Consider the following 22,537-nt stretch of genomic DNA (forward strand, 5'->3'; position numbering starts at 1 on the left):
TTTCCACAGAAAAAAAACCCACAGGGAGCCACAAAACTTGGGTGGGTGGGGCCAACTCATCACTCACTCCCACCCAATCACATGACCCCCTAACCATGCCTACTTAGCTGGTCATTAGGGCAGAGAACTGGGAACCACAAAACTCTTTTCTCTCTCCCTCCTGTTTAGATGTATGTCTCTCCCTCTCTCACACCTCCATCTGTATCTCTCTCTCTCTTTCTCTCTCTCTGTATTTCTCTCTGTGTGTATCTCTCCCCATTCCCCTCTTTCTCCCTCTCTCTCCCCCTCTGTATACCTCTCTGTGTGTCTCTCCCACTCTGTATCTCTCTTCCCCTTTCCTTCTGTATCTCTCCCCCCATTCCCTGAGTATCTCTCTCCCTTTCTCCTGCTCTCTGAGTACAGTGATCCCCCGGGTATCGCGACCCCGATCATTGCGAAACGGCTATATCGCGAGTTTTCAACCCGGAAGTAACACCATCTGCACGCATGCGTAGATGGTGGAGTTTGCGTTCCGGCAGATCAGCTGCTGGGCGGCCGAAGGAACGTTCCCTGGGTCTTCCCGCCGGCATGGGGGGCTTCCTAGCACCCCCCAAACCCGGGTTGGGGGCTCGGGGGGGGGGTGCTAGGAATCTCCCCATGATGGCGGAGACCTGTTAAAACACTCGCGCGGCTTCCAAACCGAGTCCTGAAGCCAAGCGCCAAAGGCGAACTTCTGCGCTTGGCTTCAGGACTCGGTTTGGAAGCCGCGCGAGTGTTTTAAAAGGTCTCCGCCAACAATGGGAGCTTCCTAGCACCCCCCCCCGAGCCCCCAACCCGGGTTTGGGGGATGCTAGGAAGCTCCCATTGTTGGCGGAGACCTTTTAAAACACTCGCGCGGCTTCCAGGACTCGGTTTGGAAGCCGCGCGAGTGTTTTAAAAGGTCTCCGCCAACAATGGGAGCTTCCTAGCACCCCCCCCGAGCCCCCAACCCTGGTTTGGGGGGTGCTAGGAAGCTCCCATTGTTGGCGGAGACCTTTTAAAACACTCGCACGGCTTCCAAACCGAGTCCTGAAGCCAAGCGCTTTTAAAGCCAAGCGCTTTTAAAACACCCGCGCGACTTTCCAATGAGTCCCGAAGACAAACGCGTTGTCTTCGGGACTCATTGGAAAGTCGCGCGGGTGTTTTAAAACATCCCCGCCGACATGGGAGGCTCGCTAGCACACCCCCGAGCCCCCAACCCGGGTTTGGGGGGTGCTAGGAAGCTCCCATTGTTGGCGGAGACCTTTTAAAACACTCGCGCGGCTTCCAAACCGAGTCCTGAAGCCGCGCGAGTGTTTTAAAAGGTCTCCGTCAACAATGGGAGCTTCCTAGCACCCCCCAAACCCGGGTTGGGGGCTCGGGGGGGGTGCTAGGAAGCTCCCATTGTTGGCGGAGACCTGTTAAAACACTCGCGCGGCTTCCAAACCGAGTCCTGAAGCCAAGCGCAGAAGTTCGCCTTTGGCGCTTGGCTTCAGGACTCGGTTTGGAAGCCGCGCGAGTGTTTTAAAAGGTCTCCGCCAACAATGGGAGCTTCCTAGCACCCCCCCCGAGCCCCCAACCCGGGTTTGGGGGGTGCTAGGAAGCTCCCATTGTTGGCGGAGACCTTTTAAAACACTCGCGCGGCTTCAGGACTCGGTTTGGAAGCCGCGCGAGTGTTTTAAAAGGTCTCCGCCAACAATGGGAGCTTCCTAGCACCCCCCAAACCCGGGTTGGGGGCTCGGGGGTGTGCTAGCGAGCCTCCCATGTCGGCGGGGATGTTTTAAAACACCCGCGCGACTTTCCAATGAGTCCCGAAGACAACGCGTTTGTCTTCGGGACTCATTGGAAAGTCGTGCGGGTGTTTTAAAAGCGCTTGGCTTTAAAAGCGCTTGGCTTGAGGACTCGGTTTGGAAGCCGCGCGAGTGTTTTAAAAGGTCTCCGCCAACAATGGGAGCTTCCTAGCACCCCCCAAACCCGGGTTGGGGGCTCGGGGGGGGGGGGTGCTAGGAAGCTCCCCATGATGGCGGAGACCTGTTAAAACACTCGCGCGGCTTCCAAACCGAGTCCTGAAGCCAAGCGCAGAAGTTCGCCTTTGGCGCTTGGCTTCAGGACTCGGTTTGGAAGCCGCGCGAGTGTTTTAAAAGGTCTCCGCCAACAATGGGAGCTTCCTAGCACCCCCCCCCGAGCCCCCAACCCGGGTTTGGGGGGTGCTAGGAAGCTCCCATTGTTGGCGGAGACCTTTTAAAACACTCGCGCGGCTTCCAGGACTCGGTTTGGAAGCCGCGCGTGTGTTTTAAAAGGTCTCCGCCAACAATGGGAGCTTCCTAGCACCCCCCCCCAAGCCCCCAACCCGGGTTTGGGGGGTGCTAGGAAGCTCCCATTGTTGGCGGAGACCTTTTAAAACACTCGAGCGGCTTCCAAACCGAGTCCTGGAAGCCGCGCGAGTGTTTTAAAAGGTCTCCGCCAACAATGGGAGCTTCCTAGCACCCCCCCGAGCCCCCAACCCGGGTTTGGGGGGTGCTAGGAAGCTCCCATTGTTGGCGGAGACCTTTTAAAACACTCGCGCGGCTTCAGGACTCGGTTTGGAAGCCGCGCGAGTGTTTTAAAAGGTCTCCGCCAACAATGGGAGCTTCCTAGCACCCCCCAAACCCGGGTTGGGGGCTCGGGGGTGTGCTAGCGAGCCTCCCATGTCGGCGGGGATGTTTTAAAACACCCGCGCGACTTTCCAATGAGTCCCGAAGACAACGCGTTTGTCTTCGGGACTCATTGGAAAGTCGCGCGGGGTGTTTTAAAAGCGCTTGGCTTTAAAAGCGCTTGGCTTCAGGACTCGGTTTGGAAGCCGCGCGAGTGTTTTAAAAGGTCTCCGCCAACAATGGGAGCTTCCTAGCACCCCCCAAACCCGGGTTGGGGGCTCGGGGGTGTGCTAGCGAGCCTCCCATGTCGGCGGGGATGTTTTAAAACACCCGCGCGACTTTCCAATGAGTCCCGAAGACAACGCGTTTGTCTTCGGGACTCATTGGAAAGTCGCGCGGGTGTTTTAAAAGCGCTTGGCTTTAAAAGCGCTTGGCTTCAGGACTCGGTTTGGAAGCCGCGCGAGTGTTTTAAAAGGTCTCCGCCAACAATGGGAGCTTCCTAGCACCCCCCAAACCCGGGTTGGGGGCTCGGGGGTGTGCTAGCGAGCCTCCCATGTCGGCGGGGATGTTTTAAAACACCCGCGCGACTTTCCAATGAGTCCCGAAGACAACGCGTTTGTCTTCGGGACTCATTGGAAAGTCGCGCGGGTGTTTTAAAACATCCCCGCCGACATGGGAGGCTCGCTAGCACACCCCCGAACCCCCAACCCGGGTTTGGGGGTGTGCTAGCGAGCCCCTCATGTCGGCGGGGATGTTTTAAAACACCCGCGCCGCCCCCAATCTTAGGCTCCTCGCTAGCGCTGCGGAAGTAAAAACACCCTCTGCATATGCGCAGATGGTGTTTTTACTTCCGCAGCGCTACTTCGTGAAAACCCGCTCGTTGCGGGGGGTCCTGGAACGGAACCCTCGCAAAGAGCGGGGGATCACTGTATTTCTCTTTCTCTCTCCCTCCCTCCCTCTCTGTATCTCTCTCTTTGTATCTGTGTCTGTGTTTCTTCTCACTCTCTCAGAAAACCCAGCGAGCTCTCCTTTTCTTTCTTCTTTTGGAAATCTGGGCTGGCTGAGGAATGAGCACCAACTGCAGCATGAGCAGGGAGACCCTCAAGTGAGTGGCTGCCCACCCCACACACGTCTCTGCTTTCCTATGGTTGAGTCCAGATGCTCATTTGAGGAGGGTCTCCCTGCTTGTGCGCACTGTCCCAGCCCCACCACAACTGGTCAGGGGGTTGCAGGAGAAGGAAGAGGAAGGAAGCTCGAAGGGAAGCCTCTGCTGTGATTCACACTCATTCCTCAGCCAGCCCGGATTTCCAAAATAAAAGAAAGAAAGGAATAGCGAAGAGCCCCAAGGAGACCTCAACCGCTTGATCCAGCCTTGGCTTTCCTGGCCCCCAGGATGGGCGTGTGAGGTTCGGTGGGCCCATCCCTCTTTCCATTGTTGCCTCCACCCAGAAGCCATTCTCACCCCACCAGCTCTCCTGTCAGCGAAGCCGGTGTCAATCATGACCCGCTCAGGCCAGTATCTCAGGGCAGAGAGCAGGTTGAGCATGTTCCCAAGCAACTGAGGCATGCCTAGCATCAAAAAGAGCTGGAAGAAGCTCCAGCACAAGTGAGGTGCTGGAGAATCATCCCTGGCCATTTCTCCATCCCCTGCCTTCTCAAGTAAGCCGAGGAGTGACAGGGAGGGGAGGGGCCAGCCAGCCAGTGATTGGACACGGAGCCATAGCAGAGGGCCCAAAGAGCCACAAACAGCTCCAGAGCTGCAGGTTGCCTACATCCATTCTAGACAAGTGGTTGTCCAGTATTTTCTTATTTCTGGAAGCAAGGTTAATTATTTTCACTGTTAGGACATTTCTCTTAAGAGTTCTAGGTTGGTTCTCTCCTTGATTAGTTTTTATCCATTGTTCTTGAACTGCCTTTATGTACTTTGGAGAATAGGTTGACCCCCATTTTCTTTGTGCAGCTCCTCAAATACTACCCCTAGTTTTTCTTTTTACTAGATTAGATATACCCAGCTTAGGCAACTGTTCATCATATGTTTTAGTCTCCGAGTCTTTGGAGAGGGGCGGCATACAAATCCAAATAATAAATAAAATAAATAAAAATAAATGTTGTGTTTTTATATGAAGTAGCTTTCACATGTTTCTATCTACAGTACTCTGGTCTTACATTCCATCTGACTGGCAATATCAGTGCACACAACGTTCCATGCTTCCACTGCATATACACCTATTTCCAACCCCCAGTAAGCAAAATGTCATTTTTAGAAAACCTCTTTAAGCTGCAGTGTAGTAGTAGCATTTCTACTTGCTTCTATGATACTGAATTACTTGTTCATCCTTGCTATAAAATTTCCATAGAACTGCAGAGCAATATAGGAACAAAACAACCGTCTGTTTCCTATTGCTATGACAGGTGAAGCAGTAGAAGTTTAAGAAAATTCATGGGAAATGAGATTGCAGGGCAGAATTGCCCTAAATATCCTAAAAGTACAAAGGTTTATAAGAGGTAGAGAATTGTTTTTAGTGAAAAGAGGCTTGTGCACTCAGGACAATAGTTGGAAGAGTTAGAAAGATTTTAATTCTTTTCTGGATTTGAAAGATTGATCAGCAGTTTTTTGCTTCACAAATTAGACCATGCTTATTTCAAGAATTACCACTTTTTTTGTTCCATGCTAGAAATAGTACAAAATCATGATTGCTTTCTTAAATTTGCAGTCAATTCTGGGCTTTGGTGCTATAAGAAAGTTGTCCAGAGGCTGCATGCAATAATCGACCATGGTATCCTTCTGCGCCGGCTGGAGGGGTTGGGAGTGGGAGGCACTGTTCTCCAGTGGTTCTCCTCCTACCTATCCGGTCGGTTGCAGTCAGTGTTAGTGGGGGATCAGAGGTCGACCTCGAGGTTACTCCCTTGTGGAGTGCCTCAGGGGTCGGTCCTCTCCCCCCTGCTATTTAATATCTACATGAAACCGCTGGGTGAGATCATCCAAGGGCATAGGGTGAGGTATCATCAGTACGCTGATGATACCCAGCTGTACATCTCCACTCCATGTCCAGTCAATGAAGCAGTGGAAGTGATGTGCTGGTGCCTGGAGGCTGTTGGGGTCTGGATGGGTGTCAACAGACTCAAACTCAACCCGGATAAGACGGAGTGGCTGTGGGTTCTGCCTCCCAAGGACAATTCCATCTGTCCGCCCATAACCCTGGGGGGGGGGGAGAATCACTAACCCCCTCAGAGAGGGTCCGCAACTTGGGCGTCCTCCTCGATCCACAGCTCACATTAGAGAAACATCTTTCAGCTGTGGCGAGGGGGGCCTTTGGCCAGGTTCGCCTGGTGCACCAGTTGCGGCCCTATCTGGACCGGGACTCACTGCTCACAGTCACTCACTCACTCACTCACTCACTCACTCACTTATTTATTTATTTATTATTTGGATTTGTATGCCGCCCCTCTCCGAAGACTCATGCTCTCATCACCTTGAGGTTTGACTACTGTAATGCTCTCTACATGGGGCTACCTTTGAAAAGTGTTCGGAAACTTCAGATCGTGCAGAATGCAGCTGCGAGAGCAATTATGGGCTTCTCTAAGTATGCCCATATCACTCCAATACTCCGCAGTCTGCATTGGTTGCCGATCAATTTCCGGACACAATTCAAAGTATTGGTTATGACCTATAAAGCCCTTCATGGCATCGGACCAGAATATCTCCGGGACCGCCTTCTGCCGCACAAATCCCAGCGACCGGTTAGGTCCCACAGAGTTGGCCTTCTCCGGGTCCTGTCGACTAAGCAATGTCGTTTGGTGGGACCCAGGAGAAGAGCCTTCTCTGTGGCTGCCCCGACGCTCTGGAACCAGCTCCCCCCAGATATCAGGGTTGCCCCCACCCTCCTTGCCTTTCGCAAGCTCCTTAAAACTCACCTCTGTCGTCAGGCATGGGGGAACTGAAATTTCCCTTCCCCCTAGGCTTATAGAATTTATACATGGTATGCTTGTATGTATGAGTGGTTCTTTAAATTGGGATTTTTTAGATTGTCTTTTAATATTACATTTTTTTACATTGTCTTTTTATATTGTTGTTAGCCGCCCCGAGTCTTCGGAGAGGGGCGGCATACAAATCTAATAAATAAATAAAATAAATAAATAAATAAGTGAATAAGTGAACATCATAAGACCTTCTAATATTTTTAATTAGGTGGACAGAGCACATTTTAATAACTGATCTTTATCAGCTCATACTGCAGGCAACAGGCAAAATCTTGCTGAATTACGGTAATGAAGCATTGTGAAATAGGAGTATCCAAAAAGTGTCAAAATAGTATACTCAAAAAAATTGCCTGTTTTTATGTGATGCATACGATTGCAGCTTTCATCTTAATTTTTTTGAACACACTCTTTGAGATCCCTTGATTAAGTAGCAGATAATGTACTTACCTGAATAAGACCAATCAATAGTTTGTGCAAATGTTCGATGTGGTCGAAAATAGGCAAGAATCCGTTCTAAAAACAAACAAACATCAGAAGAAGTTAACATTAAACAGCAGAGAGGATTTAAAAAAAATATTTTTAACTTAAGTGCATTTGCTCTCAGTTTTAGTGACTTGGTGTAATTGCCTGTGCATGAGGCAGCATCTGGTTGACTTTAGGCTGGAACACTTCAAGGAGACCAGTCTCTATGAAACTGTACTGGAAAGTAGAGAAAATACCTTGAGAGAGAAAAACGATGGCAAGTCATGTCTGTCTGCCCAAGAAAAGTACATAGATATGACCCTAAATTCTCCAAGAGTCAATAGCAGATTGAAATTTACTTTGACCTTTCTTAAAAATAACTAATGCATATGCTATCAAAATATGTACTTAATTTGTACTACTCTATAACAAGAGTACACTGAGTACACTTCACTCAGTTCTTGTTTCCATTGTTCTGGTCTCTACAGCTTTCCATACTGGGAAATAATTTATTTATATATTTAGAAGATTTATATGGCTGCCCATTCATTCTCATTGATTCTGGGTAGTTTACAAGCATTTAAAAAAGCACTATAAAAGAATAAAAATAATACACCCACAGTCCCACACCGGTAGCAAAAAGCAATCAAACGAACACTTAGTGGGCTCCATCCCTCTCTGGACTCCACAACTAAATGGCTGAACCTGGTCTTCAGGGCTCTATGAAAGTGTTGCAAATCTCTGTAGGGATGGTATTCCAAAGGGAGGCAGCCAACATAGAGAAGGCTCTCCTTTTGGGTCCTGCCAATTGTACCTCCTTACAGGACCCACAGCATCCCCTACCTTCCTGCTCCAGTGGGTGGATGTAACTAGGAAAAACGTTTCTTCAGATAACCTGATTACAACCATGAAGGGCTTTACTTTTATTTTTCAAAAAATGGAAGAAACGCAACAACAGATAGCAATTATTTATTAATATCTGGGTTGATTATTTGAGAATTCATAAACTATGCCTATGCTTGCCTGCTATCCCTAACCTTCTCTCATACGTTCTCTAAGTAATAGCTTGGGGTGAAAATCCTGCTTTGCATTATAGCAAGGTTCTTGGTTTTCTGGTTCAATGCCAGAGAGCAAACCAAAACAAACAAAACCCCAGTATGAGATTCTATTTCCAGAGTTGAATAGTAACTGAATAAAGTTACAGCAAGGGAAGAACTGTGGTGAAATAGGCACTGCTAATGTTAGCACATGAATTTTCGTAGTCTTTCACTTGTTCAACAATTTTTAGAAATGTTTAGCATGTTAATCAAATTTTAAACATAATGTTATTAAACTTTAAATGAATTACAATAGCCATTTATTAAAACATTCATAATTGTATTGATGCATATGAATAGTCATATAATTATATAATTAGATCACTATTATATGAAATCCTATGTACTTTTTTAAAAAAAGATTTAACCTATTACATAAAAAGAAGTACTGTATATAGTAAGAGAAAAAATAAATGTATATTGAACTGCAACAGGAAAAATAAACAAATGAAAGGAAACACATTCCAAATAAATGAAAAACAGTCCAAAATGCATTATTAGCTCACCATCAACTCCAACCCTACACTTAAATTGTATTTAATTGACAAAAGACTGTGAAAAGAAATATATATATGACATTTGGAATAAGTTTCTTTGGTGTCATCATGATTCAATTTTTGAACAGTGATCTACTTCAGGACATATAGATTCATACTGTTTCTCCTTCAGCACAAAGTTAGACCAAAATCTGGAAATTGACAACATTTCTTAACCCAGTCTTGATCATCTAGAACAGTGATTTTCAACCTTTTTTGAGCTGCGCCACATTTTTTACATTTACAAAACCATGGGGCACATTGGGGGGGGGGGGGGTGGCTAAAAAAAGTTTGGACAAAAAAGTATCTCTCTCTTCCTCCCTTTTGCTCTATTTCTCTCTCCCTCCCTCTTTCTCTCCCTTCCTCTTTTTTCTCTCTCTCTCCATCCCTCTTTCTTTCTTCCTTCTTTCCTCTTTTTTGCTCTCTTTCTCTCTCCCTCCCTACCTCCCTCTATGTCTTTCTCTCTCCCCCTTCCCTCCCTCCCTCCCTCTTTCTCTCTTTCTTTCTTTCTCTCTCTATTGCTCTCTCTCTTGCTTGCTTTCTCTCTCATTCTTTCTTTTTCTCTCTCTTGCTTTCTCTCTCTCTCTCTTGCTTTCTCTCTCTCTCTCTTTCTTTCTTTCTCTCTTTCTTTCTCTCTCTCTTGTTTTCTTTCTCTCCCTCTTGCTCTTTCTATCTCTCTCTCTTGTTTTCTTTCTCTCTCTGAGCTTCGCGGCACACCTGACCATGTCTCACGGCACACTAGTGTGCCGCGGCACACTGGTTGAAAAACACTGATCTAGAACACAAATATTTTTGCATTAATATATAATCACTTTTTTTTGCAACAATGAAAGTTTTCATATATTGAATATTCAAGATTCCTTGTGTGATGAAAAATCACATTCAAATTTTTACCCAATAAATGCCCTGACACCAGTGTATCTAATTGCATGCAGCTTTGCAGCTATGGCGTGCCAGCATGTGTTCAAGCAAAATTTTGCTTCCTGCATCTGCACAGGTAGCAAAATTTCACACGGGGACGCACATGCATGCATATTTCATTGAGGGGTTTTGCTTCTGCACCTGCAGAAGCACATGCCTTCCTGCGCGAGATTTTGCTACCTGCACAGGTACAGGAAGCAAAATTTCACTCGAACGTACGCTAACGGGCCAGAGCCACAGAGCCGCACACAATTAGGCGCACCGATAGGAACCCACTGCTGCCTGACATTTCTAACTACTTTAAAACCAAATTCCTACTGTTAGAACCAAAAACTTTCCATTCATCTATAAAGGTGATGATGTAAAATTCTCAAGCTGTACCCAAAATGTGAGAATTGAATATCATGTTCATTCCACTATTGTAGTTAACAAATCAGCTATTATCATTAGCATTGTCAAAACTGGTGTTCCTTCTATAAAAGAATTAACATTTAAGCTTACCAATTTTCTAAGTTTAGTGCTAAAGTTTACTTCTAAATAACTAATGTTACTTTATATTATCCATCAGTCTTGATGCAAAATTATTTTTTGCAATAAATATATCTATATTTCCATAAAGATATGGATTATTTTAACTGCCTCATATCTTTTTCTATCTAGAAGATAATTTTGAAATGTTCTTATCTATTATTATAGATAATATTGGGTATTATAAATAAATAATACTGGTTATTTCCCTTGGCATAATAATCCCAGATATTTAATAATTTAGGAACAATATATTAAAACTAATATTAATTTTATGAGCTTTAGAATTTTCTTGCCAATTGGCAAGTGACTGTCCAGTTTACTGAATAATCCATATATTTATCATATCTAAAATCATACCTTAAAAAATGTCAATGTTTGTAGACAATATTTTTTTAAAATCACTTGCTCATTACAGCATCTTATTCAGAAAACATTTTTAAATGTTGTGTATGTTTTATTATGTATGTTTTATTTTAGGATTCCAACACTAAATTACAATTTAAAGGTGATAAAAACATCTTTGATGAGTTTCACATTGCATTTTAATTAATAGTGAAATAGTTATTAATGAAATAATTCCATTGTTTATTGGTTATGTGATAAGGATACGATAGTCCAAGAAATACGAAGGTCACCCAGAAAGCAATGCACCACATTTTTTCCTCAGCCTACAGTAATGGTATGAATGCAAAATTTTAGATATACATTATTTGAATTATTAGGAGTGTGTGTGTAAATTTTGTGTTTTTTTCAGACAGATAGAGTAGCTGCACCCCCCACCTCAGCACTTTTCATCCCGCCGGCCAAGAGCACTCGGGCAGCAGCTTCTGCCAGACACGGGCAATGAGCGGGACAGAAGGGCGGGGAGAATCAGGAGGCTCCTTTGGCGGCGGGGGCTGCCTGGCTTTGTGATTTTGGCTGGGGGGGAGGGAGTTAGGAAGGTCCTACTTCTCCCCCCCCAGCCAAAAACCCAAAGCCTGTCTGTTGCCGCACGGTTTAGCCAGGACAGGAGCGGCAAAGTGACATGGAGGAATGCGAAGCTGAAACCAGGCACTTCGCCGCTCCTGTCCTGGCTAAACCGTGCGGCAACAGACAGGCTTTGGGTTTTTGGCTGGGGGGGGGGGAGAGGTAGGACCTTCCTAACTCCCTTCCCCCCCCCAGTCAAAAACCCAAAGCCTGTCTGTTGCCGCACGGTTTAGCCAGGACAGGAGCAGCGAAGTGCCCGGTTTCAGCTTCGCATTCCTCCACGTCACTTCGCTGCTCCTGTCCTGGCTAAACCGTGCAGTAACAGACAGGCTTTGGGTTTTTGGCTGGGGGGGAAGGGAGTTAGGAAGTTCCTACCTCTCCCCCCCCCCAGCCAAAAACCCAAAGTCTGTCTGTTGCCGCACGGTTTAGCCAGGACAGGAGCGGAGAAGTGACGTGGAGGAATGCGAAGCTGAAACCGGGCCGTTTCAGCTTTCCATCCCTCCACGTCACTTCGCCGCTCCTGTCCTGAGCGGAAAACCCAAAGGCGGTCTGCTGCTGCCCGCTTGAGCCAGGAGGCATTCAGGGCATGGAGGAATGGGAAGCTCAAATGCCGGTGGCTTCAGCTTCCCATTCCTCCATGCACTTCGCCCTGAATGTCTCCTGGCTGCCTGGCAGAGCACTCGCAGCCAGCGGGCGGCGGCGGCGGGGGACAAAAAGTAGGCCAGCGCCCAGCTCCTGCCTCTCCGGAGCTGCCGATCGAGCGGAGCAGCGGTGCGGGGAAGGAGAAAGAGCGAAGCAGGCGGCGGCGGGGGAGAAAAGGCAGGCCAGCGCCCAGCTCCTGCCTCTCCGGAGCCACCGACCGAGCGGAGCGATCTTCTGCCGGCCATGGGTGAAGGGCGGGGAAGCCGGTGGCTGTAGCAGCTGGTGCAAGAGGCTTCCCGCCCTTCGCCCATGGCCGGCAGAAGATTGCTCTTGCCCGGCTCCCCGTCCCTCTTCTGCTGGCCACAGCAGACCGCCTTTGGGTTTTCGGCTCGGGGAGGAGGGAGTTAGGAAGGTCCTCCTGCTCCCCCCCCAGCCGAAAACCCAAAGGCGGTCTGCCGCCACCGGCTTGAGCCAGGAGGCATTCAGGGCAAAGTGCGTGGAGGGTTTGGCATTCAGGTTCAGGAAGCTGCTGGGAAGCCTCCCGGCTGTTTTAAAAAGTGACAGCCGGGCTGCGGGGCTTCCCAGCAGCCTCCCAAACCCCAAAATTTTGCCAAACTTCCGGGTTCGAGAGGCTGCTGGGAAGCCCCCCGGCTGTTTTAAAAGGTGACAGCCGGGTGGCAGCGGTTTTTTGCGGGTTTTTTTTTGTTGTTGCACGGATTAATTGACTTTACATTGTTTCCTATGGGAAACAATGTTTCGTCTTACGAACCTTTCGTCTTACGAACCTCCCCCTGGAACCAATTAGGTTCGTATCTTGAGGTACCACTGTATTCAGTAAACTCTGGAGTATCAGCTTTGCAAAAATAAAGCACTCATTGAGAGAATGCCAAAATGAAAAAATGCACAGCCCAATGAGATTCTCTGTGTATATAAAATGCTGATTCATTATTGAAGGAAGGAAAACTACAATATGAAATGAATACTGGGAAGGAAACCCTCATTTTCTTGTATCTTAAACTCTTCCCTGAATGCCAGTCCCTAACCTAGATAAAGGATCCTGAGAAGAACAAAGCTCTGTCATTATATTTAGGATTCCTTCCTTCCTCCCTCCCTCCCTCCCTCCCTCTCACTTAGTCCTAAATCAGAGGATGGTTCCTACTGGTTCTAAACATTTATTTAGAGTGTGTGGAAAATGTGCACTTCCATCACAATGCGAATTGGTGGGCAAGGTAAGTAGAACGCACCCCTGCTCTAGATAGAACAGCCTTTCTCTTGTGCGGCAGAAGGCGGTCTTGGAAATAGTCTGGTCCTATGCCATGTAGGGCTTTATAGGTCATAACCAACACTTTGAATTGTGTCCAGAAACCGATCAGCAGCCAATGCAGTCTGCGGAGTGATGACAAAATAGAGGCATGCTTTGGAAGGCCCATAACCGCTCGTGTGGCTGCATTTTGGATGATTTGAAGTTTCCTAACACTCTTCAGAGGTAGCCCCATGTAGAGAGCATTGCAGTAGTCTAACCTCGAGGTGACAAGGGTATGAGTGACCATGAGCAAAGACTCCCTGTCCAAATAGGGCCACAACTGATGCACCAAGCGAACCTGGGCAAACACCCCCCTCGCCACAGTTGAAAGATGGTGGTCTAAAGTCAGCTGTGGATCAAAGAGGATGCCCAAGTTGTGGACCCTCTCTGAGGGGGTCAATAATCCCCCCCCAGGGTAATGGACGGACAGATGGCAATACCCACAGCCACTCGGTCTTGTCTAGATTGAGCTTGAGCCTGTTGGCACCCATCCAGACCGTGACAGCCTCCAGACATCAGCACATCACTTCCACTGCTTCACTGAGTTGACACGGGGTAGAGATGTACAGCTGAGTATCATCAGCGTACTGGTGGTAATTCACCCTGTGCCCTCGGATGATCTCACCCAGCGGTTTCATGTAGATATTAAACAGCAGGGGGGAGAGGACCGACCCCTGAGGAATCCCACAAAGGAGGGACCTGGGAGTCGACCTCTGACCCCTGCTAACACCGACTGTGACTGACCGGAGAGGTAGGAGGAGAACCACCATAAAAAGGTGCCTCCCATTCCCAACTCCTCTATCCGGCACAGAAGGATACCATGATCAATGGTATTGAAAGCTGCTGAGAGATCAAGAAACACCCCAGGATAAACCCCTGTCCCGGGGCCCCCAACATTATAATTTTATGTTCTTTGTAATGCTGTATTGTTTTTATTGGATAAATTTTATATTGTATTTTTATGTGTATTAAGTTATTAAGAAATGGCATTCTTGATTTTGGTGACTACAACTACATCCTAGTTTATGTCCCATAATATGTAATGATAATATAATTAAAAATAAATATTGCCCTTATTTATTTTATTTTGCAGTTCTATTATAGCTACTGTGCTCATGAAGTTTAATATGCACAAGATTAAAATCAAATTATATATCAAAGTCAGAGTTAAACAATAAAAACAGAATTTGGTATATGCTTTATGAATTTAAATAATATCCTACTACAAAACATATAAATGCATCCAATGTCTAAATACATTCAGAAGAAATGTGATCAGAAATATTTATCTGAAATATATGCCACCATAAAAAAAAATAACAGAGAGTTACAATCCATTTATATAGTGCAGACATGCACTATATATTGATATACTGTATATATGTAACAAAATAGGGATCTTTAAATTATTTTAAAATTATTCATCTTACAGTATAAGACAGCTTGAAAAGTCTAATTTGTTGAATCAAAAATGTAACAGGATTAATAACTTTTATGGTGGTTTCAGTTTATATTAATTTGATTAGCTCTTTTAAACAAAAAGCTGTGTAGTAAATGCATGAGTGTGCCCACGCACATACAAATATTCTATTAGCTATCTAGAAAGATAATACTATATAATATTTTATCATTGTAATGTGTATGAGAAACATGATTGTGTGTGGGGGGGTATATACATACACACCAGGGGCGAATTCCTCTTACCTGCTTCTAACGATGCGCTGAGCACGCAGCATGAGGATTCTCATGCACATACTCCCAGCGTGTTTTTGCTTTCACGCATGCACAGGAAGCAAAAATGTGTGCACACATGATTTTGGAGAATTTTTGCTTTTGCACATGCGCAGGAAGCAAAAATGACCAAAAATTCAAGAAAAAAGATGGAGATGCCTGAAGGACTGGCACCGGACAGGTCGCACACAAATTGCACAATCTGGCAGCCTCTACTTGTGCTGAGTTGTCTACCACACCGGTAGCAACCCACCACTCACACACACACACACACACACACATATGTATGTATGCATGCAAAGTAGAAATGGAGAATTAAGTAGACAACTCTTTTTTCTATATACATATATGCAACCTGGGGGGTGGGGAAGGGATGGGCAGAGGACTACTGTCAAGTAAGTTCTGGCTTAGGGCAACAAAGCTTAGGGGCCTCTCCTTCTGAATAGCTCCATTGTAAAAATGCAAATCTTTGCATCAACAGGAGGTGGCAACATCATTCACTGTGGCCTAGAGGCACCATATACCCTTTGGATAAGAAGCACAGGAGTCACACTCAGTGTGCTATTACATGAATGAAACTAGGACAAAAAGATGTCAGAAAATATATTTCAACTCCCACCTGGAGTTGGTTATTCAGAGCCTGAAATTGCTTTCAACATTTTCCCACAGAATTGTGTTAGATGTTTTTTGTTCTACCATTTTAATAAAGAACAACTTCTATACTCTTCCTCAAACAGTTTGTCAGTTTGGGTTTACTTATGCATACATAAACCCAAAAGAACAGCTTTTTGGTTCAAAATTGTGCCAAATATTTCTATTATCATAGAACTAGTTCCTTGTTTAATCCTTAACAAAAGTGGTCTAAGAATAATTTCCCCCAACATCTCCTTTAACAAAGCCCAGGGCTTAAAAAAACATTTTAAAAGCATCCCCTTTTCATCTGGAAGAAACTTTTATATCCTATAAACCTAATTATGGAGTTGATGTATCTGCTTTTGAGCCCAAGGCTGGAAATTTTTTAAGGTTTAATTATTGCTTTGTGTTGCAAGCTGTTTTTCTAATAGCTTTGTTAAGTCAAGAGCAGATGTAACTATTCTAATCATACAGGAAGTTTCATTGCATTAAAAAAACTGCACTGACTTATGTATAAAAACATAAAGATGAAATCAGCTTATTGGTGTGGTTTAATCATTGCTTATTATACATTATTATTATTATTGTCAGGCCGAAATCATTTTAGTTGGGGTCTTTGGCCTGCCACTTTATTGTATCTTAATGTGCATTCTTTACTGTGGGAATTTGGCAGGGGGAATTGCATGAGGGTTGTCTGTATGTAGCCATATCAAATTTGTTCTAGAAAGTCAAGGTCGTTCTTCGTCTTCACACTCCTGCACCTGCATGGAAGGAGATAGGTGGATCTACCAGGCTGACAGCCGAACATTGGTCAATGTGATTGACTTGGGGGTGTCAGGACAAGGGCTTGAACTTTCAACTGGGTGATGAACCCTGAAGATTTGGGATTCACTCAGAAATGCCAACATTGCTCTGTTACTTTGAGGAAGCAATTACCTTAGACTCTGATTTAATTCTATATGCTATTTGAAACCCTGACAATTATTATACCTCAGATATATTTATTTGTAATTATTTCATATTTAGATAAGATTCATTTTAATATCTGAAGCATCTTCTACTTTTTATGGAATGGATCCTGTAATTTGGTTATATATTTACAACTTCCATTTTTCCTTTTTAAAAAAAAATGGAATTAGCCTCTATCCTCACCAAATTTTAGAAATTCACCTAAAACAGATGAGGAAAAAAAAGTCAGGGAGAGAAAATGGTTGCCATGGTATCCATTTGGTAAAACATCTGCAATGAACCTCCATACTACTGCATTTGAACACCACTTTGAAAACTATATTGATCCAAAATGCAGCAGCCTGCAGAATATGGTCAGTTGCAATGACCATATTATACCTAATTTGCAAGCCATGCATTGACTTACAACAGTTCATGTAGTGACTGTTCAAAGTAACAATGGTATTGGAAAAAGTAATTTATGACTATTTTTCATACTTTACCACCATTGCAGCATCCCCACGGTCATGTGATCAAAATTCAGAGGCTTGGCAATTGGTTCATATTTATGATAGTTATGTGATCACTTTTTGCGACTTTCTGACAAGCAAAGTCAATGAGGAAACCAGATTTGCTTAATAACCACATGACTATATTAACTGCAGTGATTCACTTAATAACTGTAGCAAGAAATATGGTAAAATGGGACAAAACTCACTTAACAAATGTCTCATTTAGCAACGTAAAGTTTGGAGGCAGTTGTGGTCATAAGTCGAGGTCTATCTATGGTGGTGTTTATGAGATAAGAGAGATTGAACCTAGCAGATTTGCCTATAAGCCCTTTGCTATATATTATTAATGGAGAAAGGTGTTTATCTTAGCTGGATAATACTAGAAATCACTACTGTTGAAATTTAATGAGTAGTTTTGTCTTCATTTTCAATAGCTTATCGGAATTTGTGAGCAAGCTCATTTTTATACATCATAGATTTAATATATCATAGATTCTACAAAGTTAAAAACTGTCCTGTTGGAGAAGATGACATCAGGGATGATAGGTTGAGGACTAAAGCCTTTCAGACATGAATTAATCTCCTTGTTACCAAATAATAACTTTATTAACAAGAATCCCAGAAAGTGGCAGTTGCATACCTGTCATGGAATGCAGTATAAGGACCCATAATTTGATCATCAGGATAAATCACTGTGTAGACCAGGAGTAGGCAAAGTTGGCTCTTCTATGACTTGTGGACTTCAACTCTCAGAATTCCTGAGCCAATCATGCTAGCTCAAGAATTCTGGGAGTTGAAGTCCACAACTTTGCCTACCCCTAGTCTAGACAAAACAAATTTTATTCAGCAAGTAGGCACTAAATACAAGGTTATTTAATTCCTGTGATAAGAGAACTAACATTTGGATTTGGAAAATAGATTTGTTTTTGTTCTCAGACTTGCAAAACCTTTTGATGTTTGCAAAAAGCTAACATTTCATTGAGGAGCTGTGTCCAGACCAAATCAGATAATTAAAAAGCCATCAAGCCATACATCTTTTATGTAGTCCAGTCACCGAGCTGTTTTGAATAAAGGAATACTGTGTTCTAAATTAACTTTTGTTCAAAAGCTTTCCCAGGAAAAACAATTGTGCTTAGCTTATTTTATGCAGCTTATGTTTTGTTAGCTTATAATAATTGAATAAAATAAAAAGCCTAAACAGACCTTTTTCTAAAAAAAGTTAGTTATTAACTCTTATTACACTAACAGTGGGTTGCTACCAATTTGGCCTAATTCAGCAAACCTGTAGCAGTGGAGGCAGGTGGCTCCGCCCACCCACTCAGGACACTGCAGCGCATGCAACAAAACCGTCATGTGCATGCACAGAAGCATCACACACGTGCATAGAAGTCTCATGCGCATGCACAAGCAAACCAGTAGCAATGGGATTTAGAACTCACTATTGTATTACACAATACCAAGTGATCCTTTAAGGGGAAAAATGGTACCTGGTATCTCACTAGTGTGCAGTAGATCATTGAGTTGGAAGCTTGAGATAATTTACTGTTCATTCAGTTATATTTTATTCTAGTTTAAGTTCTATATGCTCTCAAACAAGAAAAATCAAATCAAAAGTAAAAAAAACAGTTAATGGAAGGGACCTGTTATTCCCAATTGACTGTTAAATCATTATCTACAGTAGCATCACTACACAAATGACAACATATACAGTATAGATGTATACAAATAATATAGACTGATGCTAAAGTTCTAAATGTAATACGATGTACTGTTTATTCATTTACTGATCAAACTTATATCTTGCTTTCCCTTTGAGAGCTCATGATAAGAAATTAGGCGTTGATTGCTTACCTGAATGCCTCTTCTTGTACGCTGAGCGGGTACAGCAGTCACATGGGGTTGCTCGCTGTCCAATCTGCATAGGACTGAGCCTTGTCTTTTAAAAGATTGTTGGATCCGCCCCTTCCCAGAAGTTGCGAATCCGTAGACTTAGGCTCGAAAGTGGTGGCTCAAAAGTGCTCTACTCTCGTGATTAAGATAGATTAGAAAAAATACAACAAATAGTCAGGAAGACATAGGGAAGTGACTGCTATACCCGCTCAACATACAAGAAGAGGCGTTCAGGTAAGCAAACAACACCCATTCTCCGTACTGAAAGAGCGGATACAGCAGTCACATAGGACATACCCAATAGATGTGTTCCTGGGAAGAGATTAGTTCAGCTATCGTGAGAGATAATGGATTGGAGGACTCTTCTGCCAAAGGCAGCATCCGCTGAAGTGTAAGAGTAGATTTTATAATGCCGTACGAAGGAGTTAGGTGAGGCCCAAGTGGCAGCCTTGCAGACTTCTTCCAATGGAGTTTCAGTGGCCCAAGCCACTGTTGTGGCTGTGCTTCTTTTAGAATGTGCCGTGATTCCTCTTGGTACATTGAGGGAGGATGACTTGTAAGCTTTTGAGATTGCTCCTCGAATCCAATGGCCTAGCACAGTTGATGAGACCTTGGCCCCCAAGTGATCTGGGGTGATAGGCTACGAATAAGGCTTCTGACCTACGAAAGACCCTGGTTCATTGGATATAGATATGTAGTGCTCTAGTGAGATCTAATGTGTGCCATCTGATGGAAAGATGATGGTTCTGGTTAGAGCAGAAGGAAGGCAATACTATGTCCTGGGCTCTGTGAAACATGGAAATGACCTTTGGAAGAAAGGTAGGGTACAGACGGAGGACTACTTTGTCTGAGTGGAACTGGCATAGGTCTTGACAGATGGAGAGGGCCGCCAGTTCAGAAATGCACCTGGCAGAGGTGATTGCCACAAGGAAGGCTACTTTGAAAGACAGATGTCTAAAGGAAGCTGACATTAACCGTTCGTATGGAGCTTGGGTAAGAGAATGCAGAACTCGAGGTAAGTCCCAGGATTGATATCTTTGAACGATGAGAAGTCTGAGGTTTGAAATGCCCTTTAACAACTCTTGTACTTCTGGAAAACTATGGAGTGGTTGTCTGCGGGGTCATGCCAGGACCAATGATAAGGCTGTCAGGTGATGACAGATGGTGTTGCCTGAGGGGCCTTGATGAAAACCTCTCATGAGGAAGGACACAATCCTGTAGATGGGAATGCAGATAGGAGAGAGACCCTCCTGCGTATGCCACTGGCGAAATTTAGACCAGGTATGGTCGTAGATCCTGTTGGTGGATATCCTTTTGGATTTTAAGATCACTTCCACAGCATCTGGGTCATAGCCTCGAAGGTGTAGGCCATGCCACATAAAAGCCAAGCGGTGAGGTGGAAGCACTCCGGTTTTGGATGGTGTGAGAACCCCTGTTGAACATATCCCCTGAAATGGGGAATCACCAGGGGTCCTGGACGGAGAGCTGTTGTAGGTCCATGAACCAGGAACGGCGAGGCCAGTGAGGGGCTACCACTATCACCTGGGCCTCCTCGAGGATTATCTTGTGAATTACGTCTGGTAGAATTGGCCAGGGAGTTCTGAGTGTGTTTGTTGCTTTCGCTCCTGGGGATGGGAACCTGGAATAGAACCTAGGGAGTTGAATGTTGGATGCGGTCGCAAACAGGTCTAGCAATGGGCGACTAAATTTGAGGCAGATCTGATGGAATAGGTCCAGATGGAGGCTCCACTCTCCTGGGTCCAGAGTCGACCGGGAGAGCCAGTCCGCCTGAATGTTGGGAACTCCCGAGATGTGGTTGGCTGATAAGGATTGTAGGTGTCTCTCTGCCCAGAGACCCAGTTTTAGTGCTTCCTGCTTCAGGGCCTTGGACCGGGTGCCCCCTTGTTGGCAGATATGACTCTTTGTGGCCATATTGTCCATTAGGACCAGGACATGTTAGTTGTTGATGTGTGGCTTGAATTTCTTGAGGGCTAGCGACACTGCTCTCAGTTCTAGCCAATTGATTGACCTGGATGACTGCTCCACTGACCACATGCACTGGACTATTAGGCCCAGTGCGTGGGCTTCCTAGCCCACCAGACTGGCATCTGTGGTGATGGTAAACTGGTCTGGAATTCTGAACAAGGATCCTTTGTCCAGGGCAGAGGAAGTCCACCATGAGAGGGATCTCAGGATGGTGGGAGGAACAGAGATGGAGCATGCCGAGTTGCTAGTTCCCGATCCCTGGAATGGCAACAGAAGCTACTGGAGCTCTCTGGCATGAAGACAGGCCAATGCAGGACACCATCTTTCCCAGTAGGGAAGAAAGGGTGACAATGGTGGTCTTCTTTTGAGATCTAACTTGGGAGATAAGCTTCCTAATGCTGGTCTTCCTCTCAGTAGTAAGGAAAACTTTGGATTGAATAGAATCTATGACTGCCCCCAAGTGTTGAAGGGAGGTTGAGGGACGGAGCTGACATTTCTTGATATTGATAGAAAAAAACATGTTCCTATAGGATAGTCATGGAAAAATGAAGATCTGAGTGGGTACCCTCTTTGGAGGGGCCGTGAATTAATATGTCATCCAAATAGCATAATATATGGATGGGAGTAGCCTGGATATGGGCCGCTAGGGTGCCCAGGAGCTTAGTAAAGATTTGATGGGCCGAGAAGAGACCAAAAGGCATGGCCCTATTGATAGTGCTTGGCCTGGAAAGCGAAGCGGAGAAATTGTCTGTGGCTCTTGAAGATCAGGATGTGGAGATAAGCCTCCGTGAGGTCCAAAGAAGACATGAAATCCCCTGGATGCTAAGATGGTTGATAGGGAATGCATCTTGAATTTCCTGTACTTAATTTCTTATGATCCAAGATGGCTCTCCATCCTCCGGAGGTCTTAGGGACCAAGAAGAGGATGGAATAGAAGCCTAAGCCTCTTTGAGAGGATGGAACTGGCTGGATAGCTTTAATGGAGAGGAGGTGCTGGCTAGCTTCCTCCATGCGGAGGCAGGAGGAAAGAGATCTGGGAGACGGGCATGAGATGAAATGTTTAGGGGGCATGGAGATAAATTCCAATTGGAGCCCCGATCCGACCATGGAGATAACTCCAGGGTCCTTACAGGAACGGCGCCAGCTGGAGGAGAACCAGGCCAGCACCCCCCCCATGGGAATAGAAGGCCAATTACCACCTGGTTCTTTTAAAGGCTCTTGAGGAGGAGGAGCCCCTCTGGTAATGAGACCCTCTGCCCCTGGGATTTCTATCTGATTAGGAACAAAAATGGGAATTATACTGACTGAGTTCCTCTGAAACGCGAAGCCTTGTTTCTGTTGGCAGCCAGTGCGCCGAAAGGACTGATGCGTTTTGGGAGCATTCTTGGTAGTAGGACCCAGGACTTTCTTTTCATCAGTGGTTTCTGTAAGCAGCGGGTCAAGAAAGTCGCCAAATAGGTGATTGTGTTTTAGGGGACCCATGGAAAGCTGCCACTTTTGCCTTACTTGTGCTTGCCAGAGACGGAGTCAGAGGAGTCTTCTGGCCTACTGCTTTTTCTGCAAATCTTAAAGATTGCAGAGTGGCATCCACCTGCTGCTGAAGTTGTTGTAGCCATAGCAGCATGGCTCTGGTGAAAAAGGGCACTGCCACTGCGCATTTAATAGCCCAGGTGTCAGCAAAGAAAAATTTCTTGAGCATTTGCTCCAGACATTTGTCCTCAGGCTTTAAAACCTCTTCTGCCTTGCCAAGCATGGCTGCTGCAGAATG

The 22,537-nt window shown here is 45.2% G+C and overlaps 1 protein-coding gene across 4 annotated transcripts in view; it reads right to left on the minus strand.

Moving 5' to 3' along the window:
- PTPRZ1 (protein tyrosine phosphatase receptor type Z1) overlaps window positions 1-22,537 on the minus strand; it is a 155,521-nt gene that overhangs the window by 107,009 nt on the left and 25,975 nt on the right. For all 4 annotated transcript variants that reach the window (XM_070754742.1, XM_070754740.1, XM_070754739.1 and 1 more), the window contains exon 2: window positions 7,059-7,124. In XM_070754742.1, the coding sequence (XP_070610843.1) occupies window positions 7,059-7,124 (66 nt within the window). The remainder of the gene's footprint in view (window positions 1-7,058; window positions 7,125-22,537) is intronic.

This window comes from Erythrolamprus reginae, chromosome 6 (genome assembly GCF_031021105.1).
Source record: "Erythrolamprus reginae isolate rEryReg1 chromosome 6, rEryReg1.hap1, whole genome shotgun sequence".
Taxonomy (NCBI): domain Eukaryota; kingdom Metazoa; phylum Chordata; class Lepidosauria; order Squamata; family Dipsadidae; genus Erythrolamprus; species Erythrolamprus reginae.